Here is a 15,072-nt window from a genome sequence, read left to right on the forward strand (position 1 = left end):
CTCACTCTGTTGCCCCGGCTGGAGTGCAGTGGTATTATCTCACCTCACTGCAACCTCCACCTCCCGGGTTCAAGCGATTCTTCCGCCTCAGCCTCTTGAGTGGCTGGGATTACAGGCACCCGCCAACATGCCCGGCTAATTTTTGTATTTTTGTAGAGATGGGATTTCACCGTGTTGGCCAGGCTAGTCTTGAACGCCTGACCTCGGGTGGTCTGCTCGCCTCGGCCTCCCAAAGTGCTGGGATTACAGGCGTGGCCAATGGGCCTGGCCCCTCCTACCACTTTTACCTAGGCCTGCTCACCCCAGGCTGGCATCTCCCTCAGAGGCGGGAGGTGAAGGTGGCTGCTGCTGGGCTTTAGGAAGCACAGGTGCAGACCATGTTGTGGATTCCCAGAGGACTGAGCCCTCCGCCCCCGCCTCTCCCCCGGCCCCCCCCCACCTCCTGGAGGCCTTGATCGTGTTATCCAATTATGATGGGTCCCCAGTGTTTCTGGAACTTTCCTCTCCTTCCCTTCCTTCCTTACCTAATTATTTTTTTAAGCTCCAGGACCTGGAATTTATCCTGGCTCGACACTGTCCAACAGCCAGCCCCCTGTCTTCACCCCCCAATCGCCTGTCTTCACTTCCCTCTTCCCACTTAATTTGCTTTCCTCATGGACCCAAACTCAGGGTTTTGGGGGGACGGCTGGGGAGTATGGTCGAGGAGAGGGATTATTTGAAGTAGAAACCTAAAATTTTCATTATAGTACACTTAGAAAATACAAGAGAAAAATTCACCCCTAGAAAATGATGGTAAACATCTAGTTTGTTTCCCTCTGCGTAGTTTAAAAACTAGATTGCCAATTTTACCTTGCGTTAGTGTCTTCATGGTTACGCCGCCTCCCCGCTTCACACTGTACGTTGGAGTGTGTCTTTCTGTGGTCTAGTTATTTTCACTTGGAGGAACGAACTTTCTGAGAAAATGTGTTGTGTCAGCCCTTTCTACTCATTAACCAAGAAATCACAGTGTTGTTTTTTTTCTCAATGTAGAGAAGTAATTCAGAGTTCAAAAGAAGTTCTGCGTTTACTGCAAGAAAAAAACCCTGCCTTCAAGCCGGTTCTTGCAATTATCCAGGTAAGCTGAGAACGAGGTTCAGTCCTACTATTTTAGGATGCCTTTCAATTTAGAAAATGATTGTATACAAAAGAGCAGCCCCGATTCTTGCGGAAGAAGAGAGGGCTCGGTGAGCAATGCTGCTGTTTTCTTTGGTCTTTTGATTCTTTGTGGTCATGGGTTAAGTACTGCTCTGCTTGAGCCTTCTTTTGTGAATTTTCCTCTCTGACGTATGGGTGGTTTTCACAGGTCTAGGAGGAAGGCACCTACGTGCATTGCATTACACAGGATACATCGTGGTCCATGTGTGCTCAAAAATGCTTACCAAATGTGATTTGAAGGTTTTGGGAAAAAAAGTCCCACTTTGTTTTAATGGAGGCAGGTGCTAGATGAAAGATGGATATTTGGTAATCTTTTACTCTATCTTTTAAAGCCTGCCATAAACTTGACAGGCGAAAAGTCATTACCCCATCCAAAGGACTTTGCATTCCACATACTTCTTTTGGCTGCAGCCCTGGTTCCGAGCCACAGTTGGCCTCGGTTGCCATCCTGATTGGCACGCTTGTGTGATGGCAGGTGCCGAGAAATAACGAGGTGAGCCAAGCGTGGAAGTAAACTCAGCCTGACAGTTGGGCTGCTACTGTGAGGCTTGGCACGCACTTAGCGTATCAAAATAGCCTCTGGTTCCTTCGTGCTGCATATTTCAGGATTACAGAGCTGTGCTCAAGTTTCTTATGTTCTCTGCTATCTGTAGCCATATCTCGTTAAAAAGAAAGGAGAGTTAGAACAATAGAAAGAAATTTAGATTAGGGCTTGGTCCTCCTGGGGTCTACTGACTCCCTGGCTTTCCATCTAAAGGCAAACCATTTCAACTCCTATCTTTGGTGTCCCCATTTTTTTTTGTAATGGGGTCTCGCTCTGTTGCCCAGGCTGGAGTGCCATGGTATGATCTTGGTTCAACGAAACCTTGACCTCCTGGGCTCAAGCGATCCTCCCATTTCAGCCTCCTGAGTAGCTGGAACTGCAGGCATGCACCACCATGCCTGGCTAACTTTTGCATTTTTTGTAGAGATGGGATTTCACCATGTTGCCCAGGCTGGTCTTGAACTCCTGGGCTCGAGCAATCTACCATTTCAGCCTCTCAAAGTGCTGAGATTACAGGCATGAGCCACTGTGCCCAGTCCGTGCCCTCATTTTTAGAGAGGGAAGCTGGCTAGGTTACTATGTATGTCTTCTAAGAGGAAGGATATTATTTTCCTTAAAAAAGTGGCATAATTTGAAGGCCTGAGGAATTACTCTGTTAAATACTGTCCACGAGTCCCTTTTTATAAATAGCAAGATTGTTTTTCTGCACTTTCCATATTATCTTTGTAATTAGATCATCTGTAATCACAAAATTCATCTCTGGATTATCTTTCGTGCCTTTTCAAGCTATTTTTATGTTGTTACGTTGTTTTTTCTCTCCTAAGGCAGGCGATGACAACTTGATGCAGGAAATGAACCAGAATTTGGCTGAGGAGGTGAGGACTTATTAAAAATTCATTATAACTTTTAACAATACATTCTCTTATAGTGACAAATAACCTTGTGTTCCTTTTTCAGGCTGGTCTGAACATCACTCACATTTGCCTCCCTCCAGATAGCAGTGAAGCCGAGGTAATAATGGCAGAGCTCTGAACTCTTGCTTTTCTTTCCTCTTGAGACCTAATGGGCCCATTGGTGTCTCTTAGTGGTGGCTGGAACAGATCCAGCCTTTGCTTGTAGCTTAATGTTAGAGGGAAGAGTTCACTTCTTTTCTCTAGGGTAAATGCTTCTTAATAACATCCCTGCTCCTTGTCATTTGCTATATGTCTCCCAAAGACTTGAGCTTCAACCTGTTGAGTTTGGTTGTGTTTCTTCAGCTGTGGTGGTAGCATCATCTAGTGGAAATTGTCAGGCTGAGGTGAGGAAATTGGACCTTGTGGCACAATCCCTGTACTTAGGGCCCCGACCCTTCTATGGTTAGCTTTTCTTCCTGCTGCCTACATGTGATAGAAAAGTTCAAATAACGGAATCTTAAATAATATAGAAGTTTATTTCTCTTTTTTTATTCTTTTGAGATGGAGTTTCCTTCTTCTTGCCCAGGCTGGAGTACAATGGTGCGGTCTCAGCTCACTGCAACCTCCACCTCCCGTGTTCAAGTGATTCTCCCCCCTCAGCCTCCCGAGTTGCTGGGATTACGCCTGGCTAATTTTTGTAGAGATGGGGTTTCACCGTGTTAGCCAGGCTATTCTTGAACTCCTGACCTGAGGTGATCCGACCTCCCAAAGTGCTGGGATTACAGGCATGAGCCACCAAAGCTGGCCTTGCCACTGGTATTGATAGCCCTTGACTTTTGTTGTTGTTTATAATTGACACATAATGATTGTGCATGGGTGTGGGGTACAGTGTGATGTTTCAGTACTTGTATATGTTATGTAATGATGAAATCAGGTTAGTTACATCCATTTCCTAGGACATGTATCATTTATTTGTGAAGATAGCTTTCAAGATCTTTTCTAGCTTGGCTTGAAATATACAATACATTGTCATTAGCTACAGTCACCCTACTGTGTAATAGAACACTAGAATTTATTCCTCCTAAGTGAAACTGTGTACCTACCGATTGACCAACCCCTCCCCCTTTCCCCTTCCCCGCTCCAACCCAGCCTCTGGTAACCGCCATTCTATTCTCTATTTCTATGAGATCAACTTTCCTAGATTGCACATGTAAGTGACATCCTATGGTATTTGCCTTTCTGCGCCTGGCTTATTTCGCTTAATGTTATGTCCTCCAGGTTCATCCATGTTGCCACAAATGACAGGCTTTTGTTCCTTTTTATGGTTGAATGATATTCCATTGTATATACAAACCACACTTTCTTTATCCTCCCTTAATGGGCATTTGGATTGGTTCCATCTCTTGGCCGAGGTGAATAGTGCTGTAATAAACATGGGAATGCAGATGACTTCTCAGCATAGTGCTTTCAGCTCCTGTGCCTATATACCTAGTAGAGGGAATGGCTGGGCCATATGGTAGTTGCTTTTTAATTTTGTCGGGAGTCTACATACTGTTTTCTCTAATGTCTGCATTAATCTGCCTTCCCACCAACAGTGTGTAAGAGCTCCCCTTTCTGCCTATCCACACCAGCATTTGCTATTGTCATTTTTGATAATAGCCATTGCTAACTGGGGTGAGGTGATTTCTCACTATGGTTTGATTTGCATTTCTGATGATGATGAGTGTTTTGTCCTATACCTGCTGACTATTTGTATGTATTTTGGGAGATGTCTGTTCAGGTCTTTAGCCCGTTTTTTATTTGAATTATTTGTTTTTTTGCTGTTAAGTTATTTGAGTTTCTTATATATTCTGGATGTTAACCCCTTGTCGGATGCATAGTTTGCAAATCTTTTCTCCCATTCTGTAGGTTGTCTCTGCTTTGTTGATTTTTTTTTTTGCTATGAAGAATGTTTTTAGTTTGATGTAATCCCACTTGTTTATTTTTGCTTTTGTTGCCTATTTTTTTGAGGTCCTATCCAAAAAACCTTGTCCAGGCCAGTGTCTTGAAGCATTTCCCCTATGTTTTCTTCTAGTCTTATGGTTTGGGACCTTATGTTTAAGTCTTTATTCATTTTGGTTGGTTTTTATAGAAGGTGAGCGATGAGGGCCTAGTTTCCTTCTTCTGTGTGTGGATACCCAGTTTTCCCAGCTCTATTTATTGAAGAGGCTCTCTTTCCACAGTACGTGTTCTTGGCACCTTTGTCTTGACTTATTTTTTGACAAGGAGCCCTTTATTCTTATTTTTCTTTGGTGAAATTCTAAAAGAGTGAATTTGTATGGTGTTATGTTGAAAAAGAGTAAGTATCTTAATTTATTGATTAAGATCTGTGTTGGCATTTGTTGATTCTACCAAATGCTTGGTGCAGGTGACAGTAGTTTCATCACTTCATTCTGGTCTCTGCTTGGACATCGTGGCCTCTGACCACCCCTCCACCCGTCACTCTGTTAGCCCTTTACCCCACTGAACCTGTTTTTCTGCATACAGTTTATTATTTCCAGCAATTTTACTTTTATTATTACAGTTTGGAAGGGAGGAAGGAAGTTGCCTCTTCCTCTAGAGTGTAAGATCCACGAGGACAGTTTTGTTTATAGCTCTATTTCCTTTACTTAGAACTGATACAGAGTAGGTGCTCAGAACATTTGTTGAATGAATGAAAGAATGCCGAACGAATGAAACAAAACTTTCTTTCTGATTTTGTGCCTCCAGTGGTTTCCCCTGCCACCCCACAGGTAGTGATTTTCATTAGACAATGAAACGGAAATGGTAAACCAACCTTCCGCAGAGCCTCTGAGTGAGATCTATATGCCAGGAAAAGTATCTTCTTACTTCCCAGCAAATATTTTTGTTAAGTGAGATGAATCAAAATCTTATCTCCTGACATAAAATTAACAAAGAGAAGACAAAGCATTGCTTATTTAGAGACACACCCAGACATTCATTAGCTTCCCAAAATGTAGTCTGGTCTTTTTACTAAGTAGTGAATTGTTTTAGTGTTTCCCATGAAAGGAGCTGTGCATGCTAAAAGTTTTTCTAGCATCAGCCTTTGGAAAGGCTCCTTATGTGTTACTGAGGTCCAGATAACCCGAGGGCCTCCGTGACTGCTTGGATGTCATGATTAGTGAGCTTTGTTGAACACATTGTGTTTGAAAGGCACAGGGTTATTCGACCCAGGTTGGAATGCTTCAGATTCATGTTTCTGGCCTCCCTGAAAACTGGCAGTGTGCTTGGCTTATAGTACGGCTTGTTGACGTTGCCTTTCTGAACTTTAATAGCTGTTGAACTTTGGCTTGGTTCTGTTTTGTCTTTTTCTGGCACAGAGCAGAGCCACAGAAAGGCAGATAAGTCATTAAAAAATTCAGCCAAGCCTTTTAATTTTTTTTTTTGAGCTTTATACACATGATGAAAAGAAAAATAGACTTTTTATTGTGCTTTACCCCAAGTCATCAACAAGGAGCTACACAACAACAAGCTGTACCAGATGCAATTTCATGAATCCACTGTTTAGAGAAAGCTTTTTTCATTGGGTCTTATTTTCACAAAACTAATTTTTATTTACTTATTCATTTTGTTCTCTCTTTAGATTATAGATGAAATCTTAAAGATGAATGAAGATACCAGAGTACATGGCCTTGCCCTTCAGATCTCTGAGAACTTGTTTAGCAACAAAGTCCTCAATGTCTTGAAACCAGAAAAAGATGTGGATGGGTAAGAAAATAAAAACACATAATCCACCTTTATGGCTAAATCACTTTTTCTATTATGCTGGGTGTTTTTTTTTAGATGGAGTTTTGCTCTTGTCGCCCAGGCTGGAGTGCAATAGTGTAATCTGAGATACCACAGCCTCCGCCTTCTGGGTTCAAGCGATTCTCCTGCCTCAGCCTCCGGAGTAGCTGGGACTATAGGAGCCCGCATTGATGTCCAGCTAATTTTGTATTTTGAGTAGAAATGGGATTGCCTTCATGTTGGTCAGGCTGGTCTTGAACTCCGTACCTCAGGTGATCCGTCTGCCTTGAACTTCCAAAGTGTTGGGATTATAGGCATGAGCCCCTATGCCTGGCCAACCTTTTTTAATTTTTTCTAAATTTCTTCTATTTGTTTGAACTATGTCTCAGTGTAACTTTGTACCTACTGATTGACCAACCTTTCCCCATGTCAGTAATTAGATGAAAAAAATTATTTTAAATAGTTCAGGAGTGTGTATAGGCTTTTAAAATTCTGCATGCAAAAGTTATATATTTTGGAAAATAGCCATTTTATCGTGCTTCAATGCCATATGATCTTACCATCAGATTCATTAAAGCCCCAGTCTGAATTATACAATCTTTGGCCAGCTCTATTCTTCTAATATTTTATTCCTTGGTAATTCCAAGGGAAAAGACCAGAGAAGAAAACTTAGAAACCCGATTCCCCAGCAGTACCGTATTCTTAGTCCCAGGCCAGCTGAGAAAAGCAAAACAAATACTTTTCTTAATGACACAAGGTTTTATGTGAAATTTAGAGGGGAACATCATAACTATTGGGTGCTGTAATGTCAGGTTCTGATTCCTGTCGCTGAGTGATATAAGCTTCGTAGAACAAAGCATACTGGCCTTCTCCAGTGGAGGATAAGCATGCTTCCTGGGGATTAAAAACCCCATTTTCCTCCATGGAAATATAGGAAGCATTTTGTACTGTAGCCAAAAAGAACACAATGTTTTTATGGTTATAGGTTGTAAGCAGATTTATAAAGTTAGATTCCAGATCTGGTAGACCCTTCATGGGCTGGATAGAGAGGCTGCCATCTCCCTGAGACACCCAGCAATCTTCCATTCTAGCTTTTAATTGTGACTTGAGTAGACCCAAACACAGGCTGAAAAGGTGTCACGAACACCTCCAGTCCTGACAGGGCATGGTGGCTCACACCTGTAATCCTAGCACTTTGGGAGGCTAAGGCAGGAGGATTCGTTGATCTCAGGAGGTCGAGACCAGCCTGGGCAACATAGTGAGATCTTGTCTCTGTTTTTAAATAAATAAACGAATATTCTTTTCTCTTTTTTTTTTTTTTTTTTTTTTTGAGACGGAGGTTTGCTCTTGTTACCCAGGCTGGAGTGCAATGGCGCAATCTCAGCTCACCGCAACCTCCGCCTCCTGGGTTCAGGCAATTCTCCTGCCTCAGCTTGTAGCTGGGACTACAGGCACGCGCCACCATGCCCAGATAATTTTCTACATTTTTAGTAGAGTCGGGGTTTCACCATGCTGACCAGGATGGTCTCGATCTCTTGACCTCATGATCCACCCACCTCTGCCTCCCAAAGTGCTGGGATTATAGGCGTAAGCCACTGTACCCGGCCTAATAAACAAATATTTTTTACAAAAACATCAACAATCTCCAATTCTATAGTAGTCTAACTTTAAAAGGAGAAGAAGCCCTAATCAATGAGAAAACTTTCAGAACTTGAAGGTCCCAGGGCATAGTTTCAAGTCTTTCATAAAAGGAGAGGAATTCATGCTGAGGCCCAGCCAGGAAAAACCAACCAAACAACAACAGGAGAGTCAAAGAAGAAATTAGGAAAATGGTTCTAATGTCTCCATTCTGTTACTGGGATTGATGTGCTCACTTTAGGCTAGACATTTGTGGAGTGTTTTGTCCTAGACTTGAACAGGGAGAGGCACAGCCTTCACAAGTATGCGGTCACTCATTTTTTCCATGCCTCGACTTCCCAAGGAGATAAATATTGAGGTCAAGCTGAAATCAGACCTGTACGTCCATCCCAGGTCTTACTGGATGACTCCAGATTTGTAGGATCAGCTCTGGGTTTTGAGTAGACTTCAGGACCATGCTGTTGTATAACTAGGGATGCTAGTCCACTGACTACAGGACCATGCTGTTGTATAACTAGGGATGCTAGTCCACTGACTACAGGACCATGCTGTTGTATAACTAGGGATGCTAGTCCACTGACTGCAGGACCACGCTGTTGTATAACTAGGGATGCTAGTCCACTGACTACAGGACCACGCTGTTGTATAACTAGGGATGCTAGTCCACTGACTGCAGGACCACGCTGTTGTATAACTAGGGATGCTAGTCCACTGACTGCAGGACCACGCTGTTGTATAACTAGGGATGCTAGTCCACTGACTACAGGACCACGCTGTTGTATAACTAGGGATGCTAATCCACTGACTGCAGGACCACGCTGTTGTATAACTAGGGATGCTAGTCCACTGACTGCAGGACCATGCTGTTGTATAACTAGGGATGCTAATCCACTGACTGCAGGACCATGCTGTTGTATAACTAGGGATGCTAGTCCACTGACTGCAGGACCACGCTGTTGTATAACTAGGGATGCTAGTCCACTGACTGCAGGACCACGCTGTTGTATAACTAGGGATGCTAGTCCACTGACTGCAGGACCACGCTGTTGTATAACTAGGGATGCTAGTCCACTGACTGCAGGACCACGCTGTTGTATAACTAGGGATGCTAGTCCACTGACTACAGGACCACGCTGTTGTATAACTAGGGATGCTAGTCCACTGACTACAGGACCACGCTGTTGTATAACTAGGGATGCTAGTCCACTGACTGCAGGACCATGCTGTTGTATAACTAGGGATGCTAGTCCACTGACTACAGGACCATGCTGTTGTATAACTAGGGATGCTAGTCCACTGACTGCAGGACCATGCTGTTGTATAACTAGGGATGCTAGTCCACTGACTACAGGACCATGCTGTTGTATAACTAGGGATGCTAGTCCACTGACTGCAGGACCACGCTGTTGTATAACTAGGGATGCTAGTCCACTGACTGCAGGACCACGCTGTTGTATAACTAGGGATGCTAGTCCACTGACTGCAGGACCACGCTGTTGTATAACTAGGGATGCTAGTCCACTGACTGCAGGACCACGCTGTTGTATAACTAGGGATGCTAGTCCACTGACTGCAGGACCACGCTGTTGTATAACTAGGGATGCTAGTCCACTGACTGCAGGACCACGCTGTTGTATAACTAGGGATGCTAGTCCACTGACTACAGGACCACGCTGTTGTATAACTAGGGATGCTAGTCCACTGACTACAGGACCACGCTGTTGTATAACTAGGGATGCTAGTCCACTGACTGCAGGACCACGCTGTTGTATAACTAGGGATGCTAGTCCACTGACTACAGGACCACGCTGTTGTATAACTAGGGATGCTAGTCCACTGACTGCAGGACCATGCTGTTGTATAACTAGGGATGCTAGTCCACTGACTGCAGGACCATGCTGTTGTATAACTAGGGATGCTAGTCCACTGACTGCAGGACCATGCTGTTGTATAACTAGGGATGCTAGTCCACTGACTGCAGGACCATGCTGTTGTATAACTAGGGATGCTAGTCCACTGACTGCAGGACCATGCTGTTGTATAACTAGGGATGCTGGTCCACTGACTACAGGACCATGCTGTTGTATAACTAGGGATGCTGGTCCACTGACTACAGGACCATGCTGTTGTATAACTAGGGATGCTGGTCCACTGACTGCAGGACCATGCTGTTGTATAACTAGGGATGCTAGTCCACTGACTGCAGGACCATGCTGTTGTATAACTAGGGATGCTAGTCCACTGACTACAGGACCATGCTGTTGTATAACTAGGGATGCTAGTCCACTGACTGCAGGACCATGCTGTTGTATAACTAGGGATGCTGGTCCACTGACTACAGGACCATGCTGTTGTATAACTAGGGATGCTGGTCCACTGACTGCAGGACCATGCTGTTGTATAACTAGGGATGCTAGTCCACTGCGCTCTACGGAAAGGAGCTCCTTGCAGTTGCAAAGTGAAGTTTTATATGGTCTTAGGCTGGGTCCTGGTATGTGGGCAGAACCAGAACACCCCAGGTCAGGGCCAGGATGAAGTTTCCTAAGGTACTGCCTTAGAAAATGAATGGCCTTGGCCGGGTGTGGTGGCTCATGCCTGTAATCCCAGGACTTTGGGAGTCCGAGATGGATGGATCACCTGAGGTTAGGAGTTCAAGACCAGCCTGCCCAACACAGTGAAACCCTGTCTCTACTAAAAATACAAAAAATTAGCTGGGTGTGCTGGCGGGTGCCTGTAATCCCAGCTACTCGTGAAGCTGAGGCAGGAGAATCGCTTGAACCCAGGAAGTGGAGGTTGCAGTGAGCCAACATCATGCCATTGCACTCCAGCCTGGGCAACAAGAGCAAGCCTCCAACTCAAAAAAAAAAAAGAAAGAAAAAGAAAATGAATGGCCTTTATTGCCTGCTTTCTCTTTAATTCATTTTTAATATCTTCTATCTATGAAACATTGACTTGAATGTTATTTGGGGTTAATATGTACATTACATGTGAGTGATTTTTTTGGCTGGGCTTTGACTTAACCTACTCCCTCATTTTCTGTTTCAGAGTAACGGACATAAACCTGGGGAAGTTGGTACGAGGGGATGCCCATGAGTGTTTTGTTTCACCGGTTGCCAAAGCTGTAATTGAACTTCTTGAAAAATCAGGTAGGACACTCCTTGAGAAATGCTGCTATTTTCTATTTATTGGTATTTACATTATTTTTAATAAGGATTTGTTTTTGGAAGAACTTAAAAATTTTTTATTTTTATTCTGATATCCTTTTAAGATGTTTTTGGAAGATTCTAATTGAACATAGAAGCGATATTTCACGTCGACGTTCTTTATTTTTCTCATCTTTTCTTTTGGGAGATACGAATGAATACCTAGAAACTTTTTCTAAGTTTAAAAAAAAAAAGAAAGAAGGCCGGGCGCGATGGCTCACACCTGTAATCCCAGCACTTTGGGAGGCTGAGGCGGGTGGATCAGGAGGTCGAGAGATCGAGACCATCCTGGTCAACATGGTGAAACCCCGTCTCTACTAAAAATGTAGAAAATTAGCTGGGCATGGTGGCGCGTGCCTGTGGTCCCAGCTGTTCGGGAGGCTGAGGCAGGAGAATTGCCTGAACCCAGGAGGCGGAGGTTGCGGTGAGCTGAGATCGCGCCATTGCACTCCAGCCTGGGTAACAAGAGCGAAGCTCCGTCTCAAAAAAAGAAAAGAAAAAAAAATCTTCAGTGAGGTTGTGTGTAAAGTTAAAAAAAAAGAGAAAACCTTTTTCTAGTCAGACCATCTTATAAATTAAAAGAGAAATTAGTAGAGATAAACCATTAGCCCTGTTTTAAACATGGTCAGTTTCTCTCATGAAACACTCAAAATAACCACAGTAAAATATGCTTCCAGTTTCAGCTTACTAAATCTGTCAATATGTAGATTTAAATAAAACTTACACTGAAGACTTAAATGAAGCCAAGGCGAGAGGATCACTTCAGGCCAGAAGTTCAAGACCAGCCTTGGCAAACATCGTGAGACCTTTTCTCTACAAAATATTTAAGAATTAGTTGGGTATGGTTGTGTGCACCTGTAGACCCAGCTATGCTGGAGGCTGAGGCAGGAGGATTGCTTAAACCCTGGAGTTTGAGGTAGTAGTAAGCTATGATTACACCACTGCAGTCTAGCCTGGGTACATAGCAAAACCCTGCCTCAAAAAAAAAAAAAAAAAGAGAGAGAGAGAGAGAGAGAAATGAAGAAACCGTTAGATGTAGTTCAGGGCACCAGAACCTAGGTTGGGATTTATTGGTGAGCAGCGTCTAGTCAGGACTTAATTTCCATTGTTGTCCCCTTGACTTGGCATTTTTATGTCAGTGAAAAAGAAATGAATATTTTCTCTTTCTTTGTTATTAAATTTAATGAGTAAAATACTACCAAGTATTCATATATTTAAGGGCTTTCTAGCCAAGAACATAAAGATTCAACTAATCGGCCAGGTGCAGTGGCTCACACCTGTATTAAGATTCAGCTAATCGGCCAGGTGCAGTGGCTCACACCTGTATTAAGATTCAGCTAATCGGCCAGGTGCAGTGGCTCACACCTGTATTAAGATTCAGCTAATCGGCCAGGTGCAGTGGCTCACACCTGTATTAAGATTCAGCTAATCGGCCAGGTGCAGTGGCTCACACCTGTATTAAGATTCAGCTAATCGGCCAGGTGCAGTGGCTCACACCTGTATTAAGATTCAGCTAATCGGCCAGGTGCAGTGGCTTACCTGTAATCCTCACTGCTTTGTGGACCCAAGATGGGAGGATTGCTTGAGCCCAGGAGTTTGACACCAGCTTCGGGAACATAGGGAGACTCCATCTCTACAAAAACAAATTTTTGCCACTCGTAGTGGCTCACACCTGTAGTCCCAGCACTTTGGGAGGCCGAGGAGGGTAAATCATGAGGTCAGGAGTTCAAGACCAGCCTGGCCAACATGGTGAAACCCCATCTCTGTTAAAACGACAAGAAATTAGCTGGGTGTAGTTGTGGGCACCTGTGATCCCAGCTACTTTGGAGGTTGAGGCAGGAGAATTGTTTCAATCCTGGAAGTAGAGTTTGCAGTGAGCAGAGATTGCGCTACTGCACTCCGGCCTGGGCAACAGAGTGAGACTCCATCTCAAAAAAAAAAAATTTTTGTTTTAATTAGCCAGGTGTGGTGGCATTTGCCTGTGGTCCTGGCTACTTGGGAGGCTGAGGCAGGAGAATCACTTGAACCCGGGAGGCAGAGGTTGCAGTGAGCCAAGGTTGTGCCACTGCACTCTAGCCTGTGCAACAGAGCAAGACTGTCTCAAAAAAAAAAAAAAAAAAAAAACCCTTTTAAAGCTTCCAAGTAGCTGGGATTACAGGTGTATGCCATGATGCCTAGCTAATTTTTGTATTTTAAGTGGAGACAGGGTTTTACCATGTTGGCTAGGCTGGTCTTGAACCCCTGACCTGAAGTGGTCTGCCTGCCTTGGCCTCCCAACGTCCTGGAATTATTGGCGTGAGCCACTGCACCCAGCCTAAAAGGGTCTTTTTTCTTAAGTTAAAGTTATTAAAGGAAAGATCTGGAGTGTTAGGTATAATACTCAATTTTCATTTGGTTAGTAGGTGTCAACCTCGATGGAAAGAAGATTTTGGTAGTCGGGGCCCATGGATCTTTGGAAGCTGCTCTACAATGTCTGTTCCAGAGAAAAGGGTCCATGACAATGAGCTCCCAGTGGAAAACACCCCAGCTTCAAAGCAAGGTAAATTTCGTGTTGGAAACATATCAACTTGAATGCTCATGTTAGAACAGAGGAAAGTCTAGAAATGTATAAACTAAGTGCTTAATTCAAGAAATTAGAGGAAGAAAATTGAATAGACCCATATCCATTAAAGACATTGAATCAGTCTACTCACCAAACAAACAAGAAAAGGCAGCAGGTGGTTTTACAAATGAGCTCTCAAACAAAGAACAGATCGTTCTCATTCTATCCTTTTCTCTATCAAATGGAGAAAGAACATGTCCTAACACACTTTGAGTGCCGAGGCCAAACGAGGACAAGATGCTGAAGGAGAATTGACAGGCCAGTGTCAGCTATGAATACAAATGAAATAGTCATGAGCAGAATCTTAGAACACCAAATATGGCAGCAAGTTAGGTTCATTTTAGGATTGCCAGGTGATTTAACATGAGACGATCTATCACTGTCATTCACTACATTATGATTAAAAACTTAATTCTCGCCATAGTACAGATAGTCGCTTGGTAAATCTAGTATCCATTATGACCTTTTGAAAGTAATTACAATTTGGATGAAAACCATTAAGAAGACCTATATAAAAGTAGAGGTATCATCTTCATGGCGAAGATGCAATATCTTAAAGATACTAATTCTCTGCAAATTATAGGTTCCTGACATATTTTCTGTAGAATTTGACAATCTGATTCTGAAATCCAAATGGAAACATAAAGGACAAACATAACCAAGCAATTCTGTGGAAAAAGTGGGTGGGAGACATGCCCAACCACGTAGCATGAATTATTATGCACTTATAATAGTCAGGATAATATGGTAGATAAACAGACTGTCAGAACAGAGGAAGGTGGAAATTTATGTGTATATGGAAGCTTGAGAGAAGGTACTGCAGATCAGTGGGGAAAAGATTAACTATTAAAGTCAGGGCACAGTGGCTGACGCCTGTAATCCCAGCACTTTGGGAGGCTGAGGTGGGCGGATCACTTGATCTCAGGAGTTGGAGACCATCCTGGCCAACATGGTGAAACCCCATCTGTACTAAAAATATAAAAAATTAGCTGGGCATGGTGGTGCAAGCCTGTAGTCCCAGCTACTTAGGAAGCTGAGACAGGAGAATCGCTTGAACCCGGGAGGCAGAGGTTGCGGTGAGCCGAGATCACGCCACCGCACTCCAGTCTGGGTTACAGAATAAGACTCCATCTCAAAAAAAAAAAAAGAGATTATTAAAAATGATGCTGACTAAACTAGTTATATGTATATGAGTCTAGAATAGGAATACTAACCTGATGCTACATATAAAAA

At 43.4% G+C, this 15,072-nt stretch overlaps 1 protein-coding gene across 17 annotated transcripts in view; it reads left to right on the top strand.

Moving 5' to 3' along the window:
* The window catches only part of MTHFD1L (methylenetetrahydrofolate dehydrogenase (NADP+ dependent) 1 like), a 233,277-nt gene that overhangs the window by 10,424 nt on the left and 207,781 nt on the right, over window positions 1-15,072 (top strand). For 9 of the 17 annotated variants that reach the window (XM_078370293.1, XM_035296968.3, XM_035296966.3 and 6 more), the window contains exons 2-7: window positions 1,030-1,114; window positions 2,563-2,613; window positions 2,696-2,749; window positions 6,254-6,378; window positions 11,080-11,180; window positions 13,637-13,776. In XM_078370293.1, the coding sequence (XP_078226419.1) occupies window positions 1,030-1,114; window positions 2,563-2,613; window positions 2,696-2,749; window positions 6,254-6,378; window positions 11,080-11,180; window positions 13,637-13,776 (556 nt within the window). The remainder of the gene's footprint in view (window positions 1-1,029; window positions 1,115-2,562; window positions 2,614-2,695; window positions 2,750-6,253; window positions 6,379-11,079; window positions 11,181-13,636; window positions 13,777-15,072) is intronic. The other 8 variants (XM_078370294.1, XM_035296969.3, XM_035296967.3 and 5 more) reach the window with 1 other exon arrangement.

This window comes from Callithrix jacchus, chromosome 4 (assembly GCF_049354715.1).
Source record: "Callithrix jacchus isolate 240 chromosome 4, calJac240_pri, whole genome shotgun sequence".
Classification (NCBI taxonomy): domain Eukaryota; kingdom Metazoa; phylum Chordata; class Mammalia; order Primates; family Cebidae; genus Callithrix; species Callithrix jacchus.